This window comes from Pogona vitticeps, chromosome 3 (genome assembly GCF_051106095.1).
Source record: "Pogona vitticeps strain Pit_001003342236 chromosome 3, PviZW2.1, whole genome shotgun sequence".
NCBI lineage: Eukaryota > Metazoa > Chordata > Lepidosauria > Squamata > Agamidae > Pogona > Pogona vitticeps.
In genome coordinates, this window is record NC_135785.1 from 236,892,732 (window position 1) to 236,916,785 (window position 24,054).

Below are 24,054 nucleotides of genomic sequence, written 5' to 3' on the forward strand. Positions count from 1 at the left end.
GTTTAGGTATGTGCAACTGGATCTACAAGGCAACTTTTGTAGCCCCTTGAAAATGTTGCACAGAAAGTTAGAGAACCTTGCTGAAATAAGGAAGCTGTGGTGCAGGAAAGATGGGAGATTCCTTGAAACTTGATTGCAGGCATCTTCCTTGAGCAGAGTCTTCCATTGGTGGAAGGAAGACCCTCCATCTGACTACAGTGGTACCTCGCTAGACGATGACCCCGCTAAATGACAAATCTGCATAACGATGACTTTTTGTGATTGCTATAGTGATTCGCAAAACAGTCATTCCAATGGGGGATTTTCGCTGGACGTCAATTAGGTCCTTGCTTCACGAATCGTTTGTTCGCAAGACGACAATATTTTTCGCTGATCGTTGGCTTCGCAAAATGGCTGCCCTGTGTTTTCCGGACCCATGTTTCGCAGGACAACCATTTTTACAGCTGATCAGCACTCACAAAATGGCTTCCCTATGGGCGATCTTCACTGGGTGACGAGGTATTTTCCCCATTGGAACACATTAAACCGGGTTTCAATGCATTCCAATGGGGAAAGGGTTTTCGCATGACGACGATTTCACTAAACAGTGATTGCAATGTGTTCTAGAACTATGGTGCCCAACAGACCACAAGAATTCAAATCAGTTCACCAATGCAAGCCAGTCCTTTCTGCCACACAGTTACTGTCAACCTGATTGTCGCTAGTGTACAGAGAATGATTTTCAAGCGGCATGATGCTGACCCTGTATATCAATGAGGATCTTTTAGCATTTCTTTTGACCCCTCAAAATGCAGGAAAATATTTTCTTCTGTCTCCCAGCTTTCAACCCTTGGCAAAGGGGCTCATGTAACAGGTGATGGAAGATTGCTTCCTTCCCAGATATTTAAATCTGTTCTGGCAGTGTTTTGTGCCACCTAGATTCATGAGGTTTTCATTCCAAGCAACATATTACTTTGCTAGGATAACTCTTCTTAGAGATGGAGAAATCAGCTACAGTTCCCGGTGGTATGTCACAAGGGGCTTGAAAATCTAGGTCCCACAGCTTTCTACAGAATTTTTAGCCTTTTTGTTTTCTTCCCTTCCCTAGGATTTTGTGCCTGGCAAAATGTCCTCATTTTCTTCCCACCAAATCTTATATGCTCTTCCTTAAATACTGCATAGGAATTGATGACATTGGCAGCCGGATTCCTTATCACCATGTCTTGTCAATTTCAAATTCTTATACTAATCAGTTTCAGATGCTTCTGTTAGTCAGGTAGGAGCCTGAAATTGACAAGAATAGCTAAAGAGAACAAAAATCCTGTGGGGAATAATCCTTCAGGCACTGGTAGTCTTGCACAGGACATTGGCAAGAATGGAGAGAAAAATGGTGCTCAGCATTTCTCCCTGCTGCTGCTCCAGGAAATCTTTCAGTCTTCATGGGGTTTTTTTTGTAGGGATTCCCCTGAGGTGAAATGTCAAATATTGCCAAGTATTCACTCAGTTTCTATCCTACAACCACTAAGGCCAGTGATAATGTTGTCTGTAAAAGCCTGTTCCTTGCAGTAAAAACAACAAAAAGTAACTTTACCCTTTTCTAAATTTGGAAAGCAGACATGGAGTCTCTTCCATGTTTGAGAGTCCCCGTCAATAGCTACTGCTTTAGCTTCCTTCTTGTAAGAAGGAGATGTGGTTGCTGGCAAAGGGAATCAGGGCTTCCAGCTGAACCAAGACTAGAGGACCATTTGTAGCAGGATGGCCTGCCTTGATTCTTTTCTGAAGAATCCAAGCAGAGGGGCTTGCATGATTGAGTGTCCGGGATCTGCATCTCTACTCTGTCCTTCATACTGACACATTCTGCTTCAGTTTCTGTTAACTCCTGATTTCTCAAAAATATCCATGTAATCGCATGTGTATCAGCAGAATGTATCTGTATTGTCAGTTACCCACTGCTAGGTTGCACCTGACCATTTCTCTGTGCGGATAACGTACACAGGGAACAATGGAAAAAGATCAAATGTAGGTGAACTCCAGAGAACCTGTGTGAACTGCTCCTAATGTGTAGCTTTAAACTGTTTGTGAATCACACCGCTCATTAGGTGCTGAACCCCTGCTTTGACAGGAGAAAACTGAGGTTTAGATGTCACTCCTCGTTTAGTGCTTACTTTCCCACTTCCCTCTAGACATTAGCTGGAATATGTTTCAGTAGCCTATATGTTTGAAATAGTGAGAAAGTGTGTATAACAACAGGCACATTCTTCTCTCCGTTAGGATAATTTTCCAAATTCGAAGTGCTTTGTTTAAAATCCTTTAGAAAGTTTGTTGTTCTTTTAGAGGAACAATGTGTGAATAAGCCAGTAGATGGCAATAGCAGATCATTTTACTGGAGTATAAGAGAAATACAGAATATTTTTGACAGGAAGTGTTCAATAATTTGGAATGTTCTAAAGTACTTTGCATAGGGCAAAACATAGACTGATGAAAGAAAATAAACAAAGGAAAAATTTTTACTTTATCCATATGGAGTCAAGAGTGCTGCAGATAATGTGCTCCAACAAGTAAATGACTGGTTTGAAGAAATATATCAAACTGTTTCTTGTAATCCAAAAATTTAACCTTTCAACATTCTTTCACTGCATTATACCTTTAATGAACAAAGTGGGAAGGGTGGGTGGTAGAGAGAGCTTTGCCTCCCTTTTATAGATTAACATGTAAACATTACAGCATTCTACAGTATTGAACAATTCAGTGTGCCTTTTCTCTCTCTCTCTGAAACACTTTCTGCACTAAAATAGCATTTAATTACCTGTTAAGTGGTGCCCCAGCTATATGTCAATATACCATGAAAAGGTTAGAAAAATAACACCCTTTTGTCGCTGTCCCAATCTTAGCACAATTATAAGACTAAATGGAGTATGTGGTTCTGTCTTGAATTATATGTATAGCAAGATTTCCCCCTCCTAATACATGGGAGATTGTAGCTTGAATTGTGGTAAACAGAATTTGCAGTGGAGCCATGTATTCAGTTGTTTTTATGTTTGGTGTGTATTTTGCAATAACATGCAAAGCTATCCAGAACTGCTTAGTAGCCCTTGCCTTGAAAGGTTAACCAAAAGCCTGAGTTACCAAAATTGATAGCATGGTCAAACTGTGATTCTCTTCATCTTTGCCGGTTTCCACAAAAATGAAGAACCGTAGTTTAATCATTTTGTAATCCAGGCAAGTACAGCCATAGGAATGCTTACAATATGTTATTTTTTGAAAAGCAAACAAGCAAACAAACAAACCACATCACACACTTTTGTTGTAAAACGGGGGAAATATTTCTATGGAATTTTAGACAATCTATCTTCTGTTTCTCTAAAAGCAAACTATTTGTCAAAAGCATAAATGAATTCTGCACCAAATAACTGGTATGTCAGCTTCTAGCTAGGTAGACACTATGGCTAGTTTATTTTCTAATTTTCCCCTTTCAAGTGCTTAAGGTGTTGGTTTTCTTTAAATTAAAATGTTAGAGCAATGCCTTGTGAAGCTGAACAATAAATATGCAATAAATAAGGAACAGTTTTGGTCTGGAGGTCTTCTCTAGCACAATGTCGATCCACTGAGTTGCCCCATTTCTCTCTGCTCAGCTGGACCACGGGTTTACCATCAAGAGATCAGGGTCTTTGGACTACTACCAACAACCAGGAATGTATTGGATAAGGTATGAGATGGTACAGCTCCAATAGTCAGTGTTTCCATGGCAACGTGCTGGCAGTCTCCATTAACCAGTTCCTTCAGTGAATAAACATTTTTTTTATTATTTGTTATCCAGTCCATATGCTGCTTTATCGGTTTCATTTTAATCTTGATTAAGATGCCACATCCCCTCATTCCCTTTCTTCACCCATTATTCACACGGACATTGCAAGCTTTTTTTTCCTCATTGCACATGCTCAGTTTCAAGTTATCCCTATAGTTAAAAGGACAGTGTATACAGAAAAATAAAATGGTCATATTCAAGCAATATTTTCTTTTACGTTTATGGTTTTAAGGCATCTACTATCCTGTGCTCTTCAGTTTTAGATGCACAGCAGCAGGATAACTATCTGTATCTATATCTCTGTAGAGGTATAGATAGATATATGATTAATATTTCTTTTCCCTGTGAGATCTGAAATTATATACTGTCATTTTAAATTCCCTCCTCCCAACCACAATCCTTACCTTCTAGACTGAACAATGCATTGACATAACCTAGTTTGTAGAAGCTTTCCCCCAGTTTTAGTGAAATCAGATGCATTGTATGTGTGCTGGTAAGCTTGTGCTTTCAGAGTATGCACATTTGTGTTATTCCCTCACACACCCTTTTTTAAATAATAAAAAAGGCTGTAGATTTTAAAAAAAAACATTGCATGGCTCTCCCTCTCTCTTTAGCATTATCCTACAATGTATAGTGTTGATAGGACTGTGATTGTGAGTTCCTGTCTAATGGGAAGGGTCCTGTGGATGGGGTAATCATACATTTTTCTCTTTAAAAGGTTTGATTTAATATTTAAAAAAAGAATCTTAAGCCTTCTCTCCTTAAATCAGTCACTTACTCATCTATCCAATATCTGTTTAGTGTATTTTAGTATTTATGTTCATTGGGTTTGGTTATGAATATATTTATATTGTATTAAAGATGAAATGGGTTTTCGCTGAAGATTGTCAAATGCATTTCCCTTAAAGGATCTGTTTTCAATGCTGTTCAAAAGGGAGGGGGAAGTCTTGTAAATGTTCAGTAGCTCAATGGTGGCAGCAGTCATCGCAAGCATTTACAGTAAACTAGATATCACCGTTCATGTAATTTAATTGAAATGCGTGGATCAGATGACTATGGACTAGGCTGGAGGAATCAAATTTCTCCCAATACTTATTCAGAAGTTGGTTCTTTAAAAAAATAATATATCCTCTGATTTGGAGTGGGAGAGTGACTCAATTTTCCTGCTTTGATGTAGGGCATTCCACTTTAAGTCTTTAATCAATCTGTTTCTGATTGCATATGTTGGATAAAGCACATTTCTGTAGAAGATTCAAGACTGGTAAAAGGTTCATAAGTTTAATGACAGAAATTTTTAGCCATGTATTTAGCAGTGCAGTGATCTCTGCTACTTATTATGCCAACCTCCTATAAGCATCCAGCTCTCATTGCACTCCACAAACCCTTTTATCATCTCTTATATGTTACTAAGCACAACACAGTTGCATTTTTTAATGAAAACAGCACATAAAGTAAGAGTTAACAGTATGTCAATAGAAGCTCATTTACAAGTAGAGGTATTTGGAAGTCTTTCTAGTGAATATTAAATGTTATCCATGAGATTGTGAAAAACGCCAGTGTGTGAACTTACAGGTAAATTAAGCATTATTTCCTGGTTCATCTGGTAAAAAGATGTTTGCTTGTTTATTGGAAATATTTGTATGCTTCCCACTAACCTCTACCTACAGTAGAACCATTGACTCAATGGGACTTACATCAGTAAAATAACATTCATCCCTCATATATTTAAAATGGAATAACATGAACAACAAGTATGTTAGAGGTCATCATTGGGTTGCCCTTCCTGCTAGTCATGTCACCTCAGGCTCTTGCTGCCTGACTCAGTGAACTTTGAAGGGCATAGAAGTTTACAAGACCCCAATCCCCAGGCCTCAGATGTTCCAAACGTCATTGTGCTACTAAATCTCTTGGTGACAGGTATGGCAACATATTTTCAAATGTATGTGAAAAGTATATACATTACTACCAAGGACAAGACTTTGCAATATATGTGGCTCAAAAATATTACATGGAAGGAACATCTGGAAATGAATTAATGTGTAACGTGCATGTAGTATGGTGGCCATTGCCCTTACTGGCTTTTCATACAGTGTGTTCACTGGGTGCACAGTCTCGGGAAGCCATGACTTATGGCTTTCCACATAATGTTCACTGTATGTGCACAAAGCCAAAAAAAGCAAGTATGTGCTTGCACAGCAGAAATAAATGATCATTAATGGAAGTTTTCTCGTACAGGGGTCCCCAACCCCTGGGCCATGGACTTGTACCGGTTTGTGGCCTTGAAAGATGAGCGCCGCCTCCTGTCAGTGCACTCCTATTAGATTCTAATGCCGCTGCTGATCTGACAGGAGGCGGAGCTTCGCTATTCCGCTGCCCTCCTGCTGCTGCTAGATCAGCTGTGCCTGTGGCATTAGAATCTAATAGGAGCCTGCACTCCTATTAGGTTCTAAGCCGCTGCTGATCTAACAGGAGGCAAAGCTTCAATTGCAGCTCACTTCCTGCTTCTGCTCACCACAAATACACCCCCGGTCCTTGGGAGAATGATCTTCCTGGTATTGAAACGCTTGGGACCCACTACTCTAGCAGATACACACAGAATTAATTAAAAATATGGATGACACTATTTTATGAGTACATGTTAATTTTTATACAGCAGTATATATCTCCCATAAAAGAGACGTGGTGATGCTGTGGGTTAAACCGCAGAAGATTCTGTGCTGCAGGGTCAGAAGATCAGCAGTCATAAGACCGAATCCACGTGACAGAGTGAGCTCCCATCACTTGTCCCAGCTCCTGCCAACCTAGCAGCTCGAAAGCATGTAAATGCGAGTAGGTAAATAGGTAGCACCACGGTGGGAAGGTAACGGCATTCATTGTCTACTCATGCTGGCCACGTGACCATGGAAACTATCTCCAGACAAATGCTAGCTCTATGGCTTGGAAACGGGGATGAGCACCGCGCCCTAGAGTCGGACATGACTGGACTAAATGTCAAGGGGAACCTTTACCTTTACCTATATAATTCCCATAGGATTTTTTAAAGTCAGCCATGAACTTATGATACTGATTTTTGTAAAATCATTAGTGAAACAGTAATGAGCATAGAGTATAGGTATACTAGGAGCAGGAATCGAGCTTATGTGGGCTACTTGGGTGTGATCTGGCTTCAATAGAACAATCTAATCAAGCCTGACTGTTCACATGGAAATGGATCCCAGCAATATTGTGAAATGGCTTCATAACTGAGGCACTTCAGGATTTTGGCACATTAGTAATTTTTCCTGCATGGCAGAAGGCAGGAAAAGTGATTTAAAAAACAAGTGTATATTTACTATTGCTGATGCACTGCATCTGTTATTAAACAAAATTAAAAATATTTTCTTGCCTTCTATTAAAAGAAGAGGTGGCAAGAATACACAGAGGAATTATATCAGAAAGATTTGGATATCCCGGACAACCCAGACAATGTAGTTGCTGACCTTGAGCCAGACATCCTGGAGAGCGAAGTCAAGTGGGCCTTAGAAAGCCTGGCTAACAACAAGGCCAGTGGAGGTGATGGCATTCCAGTTGAATTATTTAAAATCTTGAAAGATGATGCTGTTAAGGTGCTACATTCAATATGCCAGCAAGTTTGGAAAACTCAACAGTGGCCAGAGGATTGGAAAAGATCAGTCTACATCCCAATCCCAAAGAAAGGCAGTGCCAAAGAATGCTCCAACTACCGTACAATTGCACTCATTTCACACGCTAGCAAGGTTATGCTCAAAATCCTACAAGGTAGGCTTCAGCAGTATGTGGACCGAGAACTCCCAGAAGTACAAGCTGGATTCCGAAGAGGCAGAGGAACTCGAGACCAAATTGCTAACTTGCGCTGGATTATGGAGAAAGCCAGAGAGTTCCAGAAAAATATCTACTTCTGCTTCATTGACTATGCGAAAGCCTTTGACTGTGTGGACCACAGCAAACTATGGCAAGTTCTTAAAGAAATGGGAGTGCCTGACCACTTTATCTGTCTCCTGAGAAACCTATATGTGGGACAGGAAGCAACAGTTAGAACTGGTCATGGAACAACTGAGTGGTTCAAAATTGGGAAAGGAGTACGGCAAGGCTGTATATTGTCCCCCAGCTTATTTAACTTATATGCAGAATACATCATGCGGAAGGCTGGACTGGAAGAAACCCAAGCCGGAATTAAGATTGCCGGAAGAAATATCAACAACCTCCGATATGCAGATGATACCACTCTGATGGCAGAAAGTGAGGAGGAATTAAAGAACCTTGTAATGAGAGTGAAAGAGGAGAGTGCAAAAAACGGTCTGAAACTCAACATCAAAAAAACTAAGATCATGGCCACTGGTCCCATCACCTCCTGGGAAATAGAAGGGGAAGATATGGAGGCAGTGTCAAATTTTATCTTCCTGGGCTCCATGATCACTGCAGATGGAGACAGCAGCCCTGAAATTAAAAGACGCCTTCTTCTTGGAAGGAAAGCGATGACAAATCTTGACAGCATCTTGAAAAGCAGAGACATCACCTTGCCAACAAAAGTCCGAATAGTCAAAGCTATGGTTTTTCCTGTCATGATGTATGGAAGTGAGAGCTGGACCATAAAGAAAGCAGACCGCCGAAGCATTGATGCCTTTGAATTGTGGTGCTGGAGGAGGCTCTTGAGAATCCCCTGGACTGCAAGGAGAACAAATCCCCTGGACTGCAAGGAGAACAAACCTATCAGTTCTAAAGGAAATCAACCCTGAATGCTCACTTGAAGGACAGATCCTGAAGCTGAGGCTCCAGTACTTTGGCCATCTCATGAGAAGAAAAGAGTCCTTGGAAAAAACCTTGATGTTAGGAAGGTGTGATGGCAAGAGGAGAAGGGGACGACCGAGGATGAGATGGCTGGACAGTGTCTGCGAAGCAACCAACATGAACCTGACACAACTCCGGGAGGCAGTAGAAGACAGGAGGGCCTGGCGTGCTGTGGTCCATGGGGTCACGAAGAGTCGGACACGACTAAACGACTAAACACACACACATTAAAAGGCCACTTGAGAAACTGCCGGCAGTCAAAACCATAGCTGTGGATTTGACTGTGGGTGGTTTCTCAACCAGCCCTTTAAGACAAGGCAAAGAAAAGGGTTTTCTATTTTTTTTTTTATTTGCTTATTAAGCCTCTTCATGATATTGGCAAATTGAAAGAGGAAAGTTTGCTTTGGATTGGTTCCAGTGATCAAATGTGCTGGAACTGGTCCAAAGCAGAGCAGAAAGGAGCCAGAAAGGTGCAAGTACAAACACTATGGGAATAAGTTGGTGCACTCTAGTAAAGATGTCATTTGATCACTGTCATTTTTTCATGATGCCTACCAGCCCATCACTGCAGCACTTCAAACAGCAGGCTAAACAGCCTGTATAGTCAGTCTCTTCATCTATAATTTTAGGCAAATATTCATTTTATGTCTCTGCCTTTTTAGAAAACTGCATTTCTACCCTTAGCGTTCTCAGGTGTCCTACATTTCATATGTGTTCCTTGAACAATGAGCAGTGTCTAGGCTGCCCTAGATTTCTGATTGCACATAACTGGTCATAAGCAGTGATAAAAAATAAAACAAAGCAATTGCCTCTGTCATTTTAAGTATGCCTTTTCTTTTCATATAAAGATAATGTAGCTGCATCACATTGTCTCTGACCTTTGATCTTACCCAATTCCATACAGTAGGCACTGGCTAGTAGTGGTTCAGTGAGGACTCATGCAGAATCTTTCCCATCCTGCTGAGATCCATCAAATGCAGGTGCTACAAACTGTCCTTTGACTTCGGGCAGGTGAAAATATGCCCTATAAATGAGCCTTGCGCTCCAGATCTTCCAGCAGGCAGCAAATGTTCGAGGTGAAAGTGCTGGAGTTCAAGATAGTTCAATTTTTGTTTGTGAGGTGTCTTCTTTCTACTTATTTGCAGGTAGCCCCATGGCTCAATGGCTGTATGTTCCTGTGTGCTTTAAATGGCATGATCGGGCTATCAGCAGTTATTCAAGAACTCCCAAACCCAATCTCATTGCTACTGTTTTAATGGTGGACTAACATAGGCCATTTGGAACAAGGCAGGGAATAATACAGCACCAGCATCACAGGTCATAAGCTTTCTTTTTGCACAAGTATTGGCAGCAGTGGCCTCAGACCTGGGAAATATGTTTCACACCCTCCAAGCACGTGACTGTTTGACATCACAGGGCCTTTTTTAGCTATGTGATCTCAAGTTTAGGCCCTGAAATCTTAGGGAATAGGATGCTACTTCCCAATGTCATTGACCTCTGTGCAATGACATTGCACATAATTGTTCTGTGCAGGGAGAATTGTAAATGTATGATTCCCATCTGGAGTCTAAATCTATGGCAAATGGCATGCCTTGCCCCACAGCACTGAGAGAGCCGTGCCATTTGTGAAATTTTTGAATGTGTAGTTTTTAACAGTTTTAACAGATGCAGAAATGATTTTGTGTCAGTATATCCCATTGCCCTTTTTAGAAGGCAAAGAGTCAACAATAAGAAAACAGGGTTTTTGTAACCCTTCACATTTTCATTAGACTTCCCACACCTTACTGACCAGGTATATATCAATATTTAGCCTTACTTGAACAGCCTTATTTCTTAACTTATTTTAACAACTGACTTTTAGTATAACATTAACCTCATTTACTCTAAAACTTATTTTTTTATATGGTGGGGGCAGAATATTTTAAGCAATATTATTTTGACAGGGTAGAATATTGCAGGCAACTACAATGCTCATAAGAAGAGCCATTCTGGATACCAAAGGCTTATCTAGCCCAGCCTTCTGTTCACAGAATGGCAAACCACTTGCCTATAAGAAGTTCACATTGCTTACAGTGTATTCTTACAGTGGTATAGATTTACCAGATGAGCGGGATATAAATCAAATAAATAAATAAATAAATAAATAAATAAATAAATAAATAAATAAATAAATAAATAAATAAATAAATAAATAATACGGTGAGTAAATGCATAAAAAGCTTTTTCTCTTCGTCTCTCTCTTTCTTTACCATTTAATTAGAATTTATCATTAATATCACTTACAATGATACTGATTAATGTATAATTAAATCATAGTCATTATTAAACTAATAACCACAGAGGCTTTTCATAGGACGTAATAAATGATAGTAGAGACTTAAAAAAAAAAGAGTGTTCAGCTTACCATCTTAATTCCTGATCTGTGAATTTTCCAGTGTGTGGATAATACTGATGGATGTGAAGCTATGTTATATATGAAAGGCTTAGTCTTTATGTTCTCCATGACTTAAGTGAGAACTTCAGCCTTCCCTTTAGAAACAAATACAGCTGGACACTTTCCTGTGTCTTCATCTTTTATACTGCTAGAAACATATGATTTTATTTTCTTTTTCTTTTTCAAATATAACTAATAATGGATAGCAGTCTAGAACTACCTGGGAGTAAGTCTCTTAGAAATGTATGCATGTGGTTTCATGGAGCTAGCCCAATAATCCCAATGAGATCTTTCAGCAATTGGAGCAGGAAGTAATGGTTGGTTCATAGTTTTTGATGCCACAGAAATATTTGGAAATATCAGTAAAGAAAATATTTCTGTACCATTATCTAGAGGCAAATTGGCCTTCATGGCTTTGAAGCCCACAGTTCAGTAGTCCAGTTCAAAAGTATCAAGGAAGAATATGTCATCCAGATATGCCTGGTATTGTTTTGTCACTAAGAGGTATAGTGGTTTTGATAATTCCCATAGCTACTAAGGAGAGTCCAAAAATGCTGGTGTTTGTGGGGGGGGGGGGAAGAGAAGCCCATTGATAGTTATGCAATTCATTGTGAAGGCTGAAGGTACACAAGAACAGAAAATCAGCATAAGAGGGTAGATGATATCATTATCTGATAATTGAAGTTTGGCTACTTTGATCCTACAAATCCTGGCTTGATTTGTTATCACATATTCAGTCATGTATCCTACATATGAAAGCTGTAAAATAAAATATTCTCTGCATTTTAAAAGGGGGACAGTGATTCCTATCTTATTTGAACTTTACAGGATCCTGCCCTCTTCCCATGTGATGTCTGTATTTAGTAACAGTCTTAACTACTTCATTATGTGGCAGAGTCATGGGTCCCATACTAGACACAATAGCATTTACAGTTCTTCCTATTTTATCTACATCCCTATATGCAAGCAGGCTGAAAAGATCCCAAATTTCAAAAAGTAATAACCTTTAACATTTCTGGCTAAAACAATGCCCAAGACATCAGGAGCCAAACAGGATTTATAGGAATAACTATATCCACAAAGGAAAATAATCCCAGTGGGCACCTGATAATTTGCAATTTACTTGGCCATTTATTAGGAGCAATGAACAAGATTTCTCAAGAACTCTTCCAAAATATGTTAAGCAGAACAAGTAGAAAAAAGAGAAAGTGTGCATGAATTTGAAATGCCAAGTCTACTATTTATAACAATTTAAGACAGAGCACAGAAAATGTTGACAGTGGATAGAGAATCCTAATTCTATAACACATGAAGTGTCTTCGTTGCCTTCAATTCCATATTTCTTCCTGAGTTCCTTCTGTGAATCAGTACCTAAACAACTAGTCTCTCTTACCTTTGTAAATTCACATTTGTAGCATTAAACAATACGTAGAGTTCACAGTGTAGCTTGATCGAAACAAAAATGGTTACCACTTATGTTGCAGCTGAATGAAGGACTTTAAGTCTACTATCTGCTAAATAAATTAGAGTCTCTGCATCCATTTTCAGTTACATGATATATTGTGCTGCAGAATATTTGGGTTTTCCCATGCAGTAATCCCTGGTTACCAACTATGATTCCATCATCTATATATGATCTGACAACAGCTTGCTTCTATCCCAATTTTAAGTGCTGTATGAACTAATCATACAGCAGGAACATCTAGACTGCATTTTCTTCACCAGTTAGCAACTAGGGCATTGCTCTCTCTATATAGGAAGAATGATCTGATCTCCTCCATGAAGGTCCTGATTTTTCTCATTTTAAAAAGTAAACACTGGCTGAAATCTAGGCGTAGGTCAGAGTTGTGAATCAGTACTGGATTTCAGCCACTGAGCTACAAGGAAACAGGTACCAAGCACTTCAGAGCAACTGGTACCTCTTCTACTAACATCCATTTGTATGTAAATAGATGATAGTGGATGTTTTAAGTATTCAGACTTTAATGTAGAAATGATGCTTACTATGTCCATAACTTGGCAAGATTGCCATTTGCTGGTTCTGCTAACACAGCATGTCTACACTGCCAAACAAACAGTAAAGACATCCTGCAGAATGAAACAAAGAGAAAACAAGGAGTTTGTCTTAAATTAATAGACAAATAGCTGTATTCCTTGCTGGCATTGCCGGCATTCCATAACTCCATAGTAGACGTTCTGAGAGCAAACTGTACACCAGTATTTTTTTTAAGTAATGAAATCAGTATTTTTGTACATACAGTATGTTGCTACCAATGAAATTGAAGTAACATAAAATAACCAGACAAGTAGTAAACAGTTGTATATCCCCTGTAAGAAGTTGTAGCTTTATTAGGGTGTTACAAACTACAGCAGTATAATTATGGTCAAGCAGAATTCCCCCCCCCCCCTTAGTTTGTTAAAAAAGAAATTGAGGGGACAATTTCACCACATTTCTCCAGAAGAATTTTCTAACAATGTATTCATGAAGGCTTTCACAGCTGGGATCTAATGATTGTTGTGGGTTTTTCGGGCTCTTTGGCCGTGTTCTGAAGGTTGTTCTTCCTAATGTTTTGCCAGTCTCTGTGGCCGGCATCTTCAGAGGACAGCACAGAGTTCACTATTTTCAGTGGTTATTGTAGCACATTTTTACTCCATGAGGAGACTTGTGATATAGCACTGCAGTAAATCAGACATTTACTGAGTTATCTGTTTTCAAAGACCTGTTCAGGACCTGAGTTTGATCCTGGATGCAGATAGCTGGCTCAAGGTTGATTCAGCCTTCTGTGCTTCTGAGGTCATTAAGTTAAGCATGCAGCTTCCAAGGGGAAGGGGGAAATCTGTAGCTAGCATAATTAAATTGTAAACCTCCTAGACAGTGCTTTACGCACTATGAATGGTATATAAGCAGCACATTTTTCTGCTTTTGTTTTGTTTTGCTCCCAAGGATTCTTGTTTTGTCCCATTACGGGTGGCAACAACAACAACAGTGTTGGGAAAGTAGTGTCATTCTAGGGATTTGTGGTGGCAATAGTAGGGATACAACCATTCCCCCCCAACCCAAAAAGGAAAATGTTTGGGAAGTTGACATTCTGCAAAGAAGCTTCACATTTCTTGGCCTAGTCCAACTCCATTGTTTTATGATTCTATAACATCAGGATAATTGTGGGGAGGGGGAGTCTTATGAGAAATTTTAGCAGAAAAATAATTATAATTCCTTAGAGTTCAGTATATTCCCCGGGCCTTCCTTCCATGTGGTAAATCTTTCAGGCATTACTGTGGATATGTCCATAATGCAGGTGCTTATAATTTCTTCCCTGTAAGCTCTGTAATGAATATGATTATGGATAGCATTGTATCCAGCTGTGGGGAAAGAGGTGAAATTAGTGTTGTGCCATAACTTGTCCTCCAGTTTTGCGGAAGTCTTTTCTCCCCTATGAAAGGTGGAAAGAATGCTTGTTAGACTGGGGAGCATTCATATTCTCTTGTGTGTTGTAACAGTAATTTAAAGTAGCTATGGAGATCCATAATTGATCAGTTCAAACACCATTGAGCATCTTGGTTGAACAACAGATATGGAATTATAATTGGGCTGGATTCTACTAAAGTAATTTCTGTACATGTACTTGAGAAATCCATAGGAATGTGGGAGCAACTCATACCTGTCATTATTTTATTAATGACATTTACTGAGTTATCTGTTTTCAAAGAAACACATATAAGTTTTACCATTCTTTCTCATTCTATGTAATCATGCTATGAGGATAAAGAACATTTTTTAACCCATGAGTGATACTCATTTCTTTAATTATATGGTTAGATGCTGCAGTATGAAAAATATTCAGAGTATTGAAGCCCTTGTGTTCAACAAGGGTTAGGGTGGCTGAAACCCAGTAGTAAAACACATCTAGAGAAGGCCCCATTGAATCATATGGAGGCGTTGACTTACCAAGTCCCCAGATTCAATGGGCCTACTCTAGTTGTGACTTACTGGTGGATTTCAGCCAATGACTCTGAATGCTGTTGATCACTCCAGATACTCAGTGAAGGTTTCATACACATTCTCTGCATAAACCAAAATATGTGGCATAAAGTAAAACTAGTATAAACTGGAGGATGCTTTCTGTGAACAAATCAATATGTAAAGCAAGGCAGTGTCTAAAAGCCTAACATTGTGAGGCACACACTGCATTTGAGAGGTTTTTTTAAAAAAAAATTATTTACAATAAATTGTAGGAAGATAACAGTGACCTTCATTTTAGGAAATGTTGTCAGATTTGAAACTCTTTCTTTTTACTACTGCATACTTAAAGAAGTCATCTTTCTTGACAAAAAACAGATTGTATTATTATTTGAAACTGAATAGATAATCTCCCTTAAAACTGCTTTATGAGCCAATACTTGCAGTAGGCTAAACTCCTGTATTCAGTATGACTGCTTAAATCTATTGGCTCTGATCCTCCTTCTGGTCCAAAGAACTCATTACAGTACAGTCAGTCATCTGGCTGGTGAACTGACAGAACTCAGTGTTGCCCTTGCTTCCCATTCCATCACTCACGTGGTAATCAGTCTTGCCAATCTCTGCTTCTACCACCCAGCTGGTATTGAATATTTGGTTTTATTCTGTTCTTCCATTTTTGAAATTGGAGAACTTCATCCTTAGAAGCTACCTATATATGAAGCTTTGCATGCGGCTAGATATTTCTGTGGAAGGCTGCATTGGGAGCTACATGGCTTTAGCTGGATCAGAGTAGTTGACTTTTAATAAGACTAGCAGAATGCCACTCAAGAGGCTACATAGTGGTTTTCATATTTTAAACAAGAATTTTATACTGAGGAAAGATGTTTTATGAGTCTGGGATTAATAAAAAAAGATGATGTGAATCAAACCTTTATGTAAATTCCTTCCAAGCATAAAAATATTTTGTATGTCATAGGATAGTAATGTTTGCCATTCCCTCCATTTGTTACAGAGAATTATATACTGTAAATGCTATATTTGTAACATAAATATGATCCCAAATGTCTTCTGTTTCATATTATAATGTAATCATAAAGTTGGTTTTAAGGCTAAGCAATGCTTTGAAAATCTTTAGGTCTTTCCCAAGGATCAGCAATAAGCAAAAGAACCTTTGGCAAACCATAGCAATTAGATTTTAGCATCCTTATTTGAAATTATTGTTGCTGTTTAAAACCCAAGAATGAACTTTTATTACCACTTTGTGTTAGTGCTTTAACAATTTTAGCTATAAAACTATTAGTGGTGCAGTTCAGCCTAACTGAATCCATTTGCTGTAGAAGCTCTGTCCATCTTCTTACTTTTATTACATCATTTTTGAGCGTTGATTGCATTATTTTAGAGCATGGATCACTATAACGCTGTTCTGCCCTAACCTGATGGATTTAGTTTCCATCTAGTTCTTTAAAATGCCTGGTCTATAAATATATCTCCATTCTCTGTAATCAGGATTACAGCATACCTGGTAAATTTTCCAGAAGAAAAACAGTTGTGCTAGTCTCAGGAGAAAATGATAATCCTTTGAAGTAGCATAACCTCTGGATTGCATTATTTTTAAAAAGAGCTCATTGTGATTAAGAAAATTCTTCCCAACATTTCTGTTGCAACGCTTAGATTCATGTGGTTTCTAAATAATGCAGTAGTTTTCAGTCTTTTTTACTCCAAAGTGTGCATTTGAAGTTTAGAGGCTAAATCTTTTTCCAATCTGTGAAGTCACCTTAGATTTAAGTGCCATCCAAATTAAGGCCTATTATGAAAATTAAGTACAGGCTTAATCCCTGTGTTCAATAAGACAATGAATACTGATTCTGAAATGTGGCGGTTGCAGTTGAAGAAGCAACATGTGTTTTATGAGAGGAGGTAGAAAATGTGAATAGCCAGAGTTTGATTTTGTTGCAATGTTTGTCGCAAATGTTACTCTATGGTTGAAGAGAGCTGAGTGGCATCTTGACTGGAATATTGTTTCCCTCTTTGGCAAGGGATCAAACAAGTCTGTAAGATGGGTTTTCCTTCAAGATAGGTTTCCCTGTGTTTGTTCTTCTTTAGCCATATGTCGCACGTCTATAGACTGAAACCCATGACTTCTCCTTTTACATTTTATTTATTCAAGATGAAGACAATGAGTACTGAAACAGATGTATTTCTAGTATGTGGAAATAAATTGACATTTGGGGAAATACAGATATAGATTACTATAGACATATGTTTCAGCAACTTCCTAGAAATTTCTCTCTTTTCTTGTTGAAGATCATGAATGTGTGGTATGAGGCATGATTTTCTTCTCTGATAGCCTTATAATGATCCAACATTTTGATTGTGGTTAGATGTTTTTTGAGAATCTTCACTGTTCTAAATCCTAGTAAATATTTATTACACTCATTCAGTCAAATTATGCTGAATCGTTAGTATTCCTGACAGGATAGAGGCCTGTTTTGGGAAGGAGATGGCAGGTTCTGTCTGAATTTTGCCTGAAAACTGTACTCTAAGAAATTAAGAGCTTCCAGAAGTTTAACACATGGTGTCCACCTTGGTACATATATTACTGTATATGCTTGACGATGTTATGCTGCCTCTATGTAGTTTGGGGTTTTTTGGTGTAAAGGAGGGAACAATTTTTCACCTCAGTGTTTGAGGAAGAGGGATGAATAGGGAGAATATGAAACTTCCATTTCATACATGGCCTAATTTCATTTATTCTCATTTTATGCCCCTGTCAGACCACCGCTCTTGATAAGGAGAGGCAGGTTTTCCGACGAAGACGCAACCCGGATGTGAGGGGCCATTACAAGTCACAGCAAGCACCTCCTGAACTCAATTCTGAATCAGAAGACTATTCACCAAGTTCATCTGAGACTGTTCGCTCACCTAATTCACCCTTTTAATAAACCAGTTCTGCTGAAGGTCTTGGCTTAACCCTTTGAAATTCTGAAAACAAACATGGAAAAATCCTCCAAACTTGTGTGTAACTTTCATTTCATTTTGTTCTCTTATCAATTGCTTGATGAGGGAAACAAAAAAGGGGGTGTTTATGGTATCTTTGTAATAATGATTTGCTAAATGACTGAAATTCTCTCTGTTTTCCGTCTCGATTGTGACTTGCTGCTAATATGATCCTCAAAGGGTTAAGACTATTTTGCTTTTTTAGAAGTATATATAAATATATATATATAATTTTCAAAAGGGGATAGAAGCAATGAATGTTTTCATCAGTTGAGCTAGAAGCTACTATATGTGGCTTGAGCCTATGTTAACCCTCTGAGTGCATAATCTTAAATTGCATTTAAATTTGCCCAAAACAGGGTTTTAATATCAACACATTGTCCTACAGCTCTTTACTCAGTTGTCTTACCAATATTCTACATAATTGCAGTAGATGGAGAATGATTTCTGTAGAATCTCTTTTTATGCACTTATTGCATAAAAGTCACTCAGTAGTCATTAGCACTTAAAACACCCATACACCCACAACTTTGTTTTATAATGAGGACCTAAATTTTTTGTACAGGTCAGGATACTAGGGAATCCCATTGCTAAGTATTTCTGAAAAATTTGCTTTCTAATCTTACGCAATGGTGTCTAGAAAATCTAGCTATTACCATGCTATATTCTACAGTGGTTACATCACTGTACAGTACTTGATTCTACCCATCCACTCACTGGCAGTAGAACTGCCTAATATTACTCTATAAAGTCTTGTAGTGGTCATCACAAAACAGATGTCTGCAGTTCCCTGCTTGCTGGTTATAAAGCTGTTTCTTAACATCCTGAATATTGAGAACATGTAGAATCTTACTTTCTTCATATTCTATCCACTTATATGCCCAGAGGGTACATGCAGAGGTCACATTTGGAAGGCAGCAATAAACACAATCAGTTTTTATATATCATGGATCCTCTCTCCATTATTACATACAATATATTCTTCCTCTATTATTTTCATGCTACCCCTGTTGTGACGGATTATCTTCATAATATTGGGAATACTGTAACGAAGTAGACATTGTATATTACGCAAGATGCTTGAAATTTCAAATCTTAATATAACCTTTCTTAACATTTTTTTTAAAAAAAATATCAGGCTTTAAACCCATTGTGAGGCTTACAAAAAACAGAACAGTTGACATCAGTGGGACTTTTTTTATTATTTGTAATTAGCAAGCCACATGCATTTCAATGGCCAAAATCCTGTTCTGTTTCACAATGCATGCAATGGCCTATTCTGTGTGGTTGTTTGTTTGTTTGTTTTAAAATGGTGTTAGCCAGGGCATCTTCACTACTCCCTTTCACACAGAGAAGCCCCATTGCTGTCCAAGATCTTTGGTTTGCATAATTGCAAACTAAAGTTAAGGTGTTCCACCTTAGAGTTGTTCTGTTCTGTTTCCCAACAGGATTCTGCCCATTGAGTCTACTTTGAATAGGATTAACACTGGATGCAGCTTTTCCCAATCTAGTGGGCTTGCGTTCTTCTACTGGCTGGGAATACTAGGAATTGTACTACAATATATCTGAAGGACACCATGTTGGGAAACGCTGACCTAGAGTGCTTGTCTGACATTTGCCAGATTTTAGTGTAAGAGTATGTGTATGGAACCTAGCAAATAGAAGGAAAAAATCAGAAGTAAATGTTCTATCAGTCTTTTGAAGACACAGTTTAATTACATCAAGCATTTAAACTTTTTTATATAGTTTTGGTTCTAAAATATAAAAATGCTTGTAAAAAAGGAACTTGTCCATTTGCACATTAACTCACATTTACTTTATTTCATCTTATTTTAAAACATGATTCTTAAGTATATTTGTGAGAGAAGTTGATTCTTAAGTATATTTGTGAGAGAAGATTTCAGGGCAGAGATGGACAGGGTGAGGTCGACAAGGGTATAGGACAAACATTGTTGAAATGCATGAGCCCTGGCCAACTGAGAGGGATGGTGGGAGTCGCAGTTTAACAACATCTAGAAAATCACTTATTCATACTTTATGATATTGAAGGATACAGATTGTATTTGTCTTCAGCATCTGGGATATTGAAACAAAATGTCACATTGAATTTTTAGATATTTTGATCTGAGATTTGAGAAACGGAGTGGGAGGAATCATAAAGGTTGTGATATCGTTGGCATTTAAACTATTCATGTTCAGCTGAGGTTGATGGGATTCAAACAGCTGCAACAGTGGAGAGGATTTTGGTCTATAGAATGCAAACCATTGGCCTGTATACATTTAGTGCACTGTCATATGATTGAGATCAAACCTGCTGGAACCATCTCTGCCAAGTAGATTGTCATTTTCATCATAGACATTCATTCTGAAGGTGAGTTGTATGGGGCCTAAACCTATACTTTATCCATTTATAGCCTGGTATAACATTGAGGCTTAAGAGAGTTTGTGCACACTGCTGACCTTAAATGAGAATCTGTGCTTTGGGGAATCGGGAGCAATCCAAGTCACCTACTGCAAGGAAAAGATGGTTGGGTAGCAAAAGCAGGCCCATTCATATGCGTATATGCAAGCCTAGTTATCATAACATATATATTAGTAGGTGGAGAAGGTGCATGAGCCTAAAGCTTTCATTGTATTGGTAACCTATGCATCTGGGCTAGAGGCAGGCACTTAGCGTGTTTCGGCACTGTGGCACAGTTCAGCAGAGCAGGCCCACAGGTGTTATGTGGGCACCCTGGATTCCACTCCCTGCCTTTTGCAGGCAGTGCCGTGGGCTTCTCTGCCACACCGCCTCCTCTGAGTGGGTGGCTGCGGGAGGTGGTGGTGCACAGAATCTGGGGCCCCCAAACACCTATGGGCCCAATGTGCTGAACCACGCCAAAGTGCGGTAAATCCCCATCTCTAATCTGGACTATGTATGAAACAGCTTTTCACAAAGCTTGCAAAGGTTACATGTTTGGACTACAACTCCCAGAATCAAATTTTGAATTAGGACTCCCAGAATTGTCTATACTGTCTGAGGGATTCTTGGATTTGTAATTCAAAAAATAACTTCCTACATCCAGCTCTTTGTCTCCTAGTTTATCATGTTGATAGTTTTGGCAATATCAGTAAAAATCACTCTTTCCTCCCATGACTTATTAATGTTTTCACATGATCAAAAATGCAAACAGATTATGAAGCCATGATTGCCCATTCAGACAGTTGCCAGCTAGACAAAATATTTTAATTCCTATTTGATTGGCATTTTCACCATATTGATTCCTGTTCACTTCAGGTATGCTTCACTAAGTAGGACTTTCCATGGAATGTTGATGGACGGGCTTCTGATCCAATTTACCATCTTTGGCCATAGAGGAGCAAGATAGTTCAAGATACTTGCTTTTTAAATTCCAAGTCTTGCTGGAGAAAATTATAAGTACTGCTTTGTATTAGCGGCCACAGGTTTTATAATCATTAAAGGAAACCAGAGAGACCCTGCTATCTGAAAAAGCCTGTTTTTCCTTTTGAACACCATGGTTAATGGAACAAGTAGCATAGCAGGACTTAATGCAGATGGTTACCTAAACTAGATCTGAGACCACTGCAGCAACTCCTGTGATCTATTTCAGCAGATCCTGGCTTGCAATGGGCCTCATATAACCTGCCTATAAAGGTTTGTTAGACTTCAACAAGGCTATCGTATGTGTAGAAGGAACGGTAGCAGTTTAAAAATGCTTCTTTCTATCATGTCATAAGGGTATCTTTTTGCATATCTGTGGACCTCATACATGCATCCACAAACCTCATACACAGAAACATGCAGATGCATCCATGGAAGGCATCTGGCATCAACAATGTGTGGTACTTGCTGGTTCCTTTAAGGAATTTAGCATTTGAAATCTTTCCATATAATACTGATTTAACAAACAAACAAATAAACTGAGGGGAAAAAAACCCAACAGAACAGTCCTCAAATATAGGATGCAATAAGAACTTTCTAGAACATTTGAGAACTGAAACACTAAGAGCTCTCAAAAGGTGAAACTTCTGTCTCGTGCACTGACAAACCGTTGATCCAATAAAATAATTCGAAATTCCAGAATGACGTGCACTTTTGTCAGTTTTATTTGGCTATTTCTATTCTTCCCCTGCTTAAAGGAGGCTGGTTTTAAATATAGTCATCCTTAAGAGAGGAAGGTTCATATTCTGCTTCTGTTCTATTTTTTCTCTCTCAGTTCTTTGCTTTGAGACATCAGCATACATTTTTCTTCAAACAAGTGAAAAGCATTTCATTCTAGACAGGTGAGAATGAAAGGGAAGAAAGATCTTTCTTAGATTACGGTATCACTGGTAGTGCTCAGTTTCTTCCTTAAACGTAATGGTCTTAGTATTCTAATTCTTTTAGGCACGGGAAAGTTATGTACTGTTGAATCACATGTTGATTCCACAGTTGCCATCAATTTGCCCCAAATAGGTACTCAGCAGGGAACCACTGTAAGGAAGATGAGAAAGGGAAATAATAAGTTTTTCACATATACTGTCAAGTATGAAACATCAAACTATTTTTGTGTTAGACTCTGTCTTAGGGTGCTTGGAATTAAAATGCAGACAGCTCAAAAACCCTAAATGATAGTGCAAGCACAAAAGAACCTTTGAAGTTATGAGAATCTTTGCCACTAAAAGGCCAAAATCCTACTGGTGTTCACATCAGGTTTCATTAACTTGCTGTGGCTGATTGTGACTATCTGTTGAGATGATGAACCAAATTTTTTGTGTAGTCAGGCAGGTGATGAGGCACATGACTGAGACATGCCCCAGCACCTTGTCAGCTACAGTTAGCTGCAGGAAGTTATGCAGATATCAGTAGGATTCTGGCCACAAAACAGTACCCTTACAATATTTGCAATTCTTCATTAGTTTTTCTTCAAGAACACAGTGGGACACACATAGTGTCCAGAATCCTGCTGGCATTCACATGCTTGTGTGAATTAATGCAACTAATTGCCAAGATGCCATGATGTGTCTTGGACATATGCCTAGTGATGAACCAGATTGTTCAACAGAGACGTGTCCAGGACCCCAGCAACTAGTTTCAATTAGCCACAGCATGTTACTCAACCCTTAAGAATTTCCCTAATAGGATTCCAGCCATTTTTTTACACAAATGAGTGTATAATTTAGAATATATTCTTTAGGCACAAGTTTTAATTACTAACTCAGTCAACTATGTTATTAGGTTTATGAATGAGGGCATCTCAAATGGTGAAGGCAAATTTGTATTGATGGGACTGTAAATGTTATGTAGACTTGTTTAATTTTGGAAACATTTTGATTTCTGTGTATCACTATAACAGGAACTTATAGTGCTATTCAGAGATGTGCTTCTCTTCTAATTTTATTAAATTGTAAATTACCTCACACATCCTTCAGTATCTTAGAAATAAACTTGCATTTCTTTTTTTAAAATGCACACTTTTTAAAATGATGGCAAATTAATAAACGACATCCTTTTGAATTAGTTGACTTAACCCAAGTAATGAGGCAAAGGGATTGTCTCATCAATGTTTTTATCCATGTTTGCTAGTCTTGTTGAATAATCATAAAATTTAGGAAATCAGTTATAACTTGTATGTCTTCCCCATGCAACAAATTAGACTTTGTACACACTGGGAGGAAAAGGTTGATTTATGGCCAAAGGGTATCTGGAGCCCACAGAATTGTGTGAGTGTTGTTATGACAAGTCACATAATATTCTTCTGCTGTACTAAATGCAGTCCTGTGATGTAAAGTGCCCATTAATAACATGCCTTCCTTGACTTTTCTGAAAGGGAACATGGCACTTTGAAAGAAAAGAGCTTCATTTGTCTTGATTAGAGGAAGTGAGCTGGCAGAAACCCACTCTAAAAATGCTTTATATCATAGTTGTGCTGCATTGTGTGAAATCCATGCAGAAACTCCCATCACCTCCATTTTTTAATATTAGGGTTTGGGGGTGGAGATGAATCCAAGACTTAGCATTTTAAAAAATGTCTGCATCTGTTTCCTCCTTGTGCTATTACACCAATTACAGAAAAATCCCTCCCATCCACCATG

At 38.5% G+C, this 24,054-nt stretch overlaps 1 protein-coding gene across 5 annotated transcripts in view; it reads left to right on the forward strand.

Moving 5' to 3' along the window:
* DCLK1 (doublecortin like kinase 1) overlaps positions 1-18,921 on the forward strand; it is a 259,411-nt gene extending 240,490 nt beyond the window's left edge. For 2 of the 5 annotated variants that reach the window (XM_020783820.3, XM_078389983.1), the window contains 2 exons: positions 3,612-3,685; positions 17,757-18,921. In XM_020783820.3, the coding sequence (XP_020639479.2) occupies positions 3,612-3,685; positions 17,757-17,814 (132 nt within the window). In that variant the 3' untranslated portion in view covers positions 17,815-18,921. Of the gene's footprint in view, positions 1-3,611; positions 3,686-17,745 lie in introns of all 5 variants that reach the window. The other 3 variants (XM_020783819.3, XM_020783821.3, XM_078389982.1) reach the window with 2 other exon arrangements.
* Positions 18,922-24,054: the final 5,133 nt, after the last annotated feature.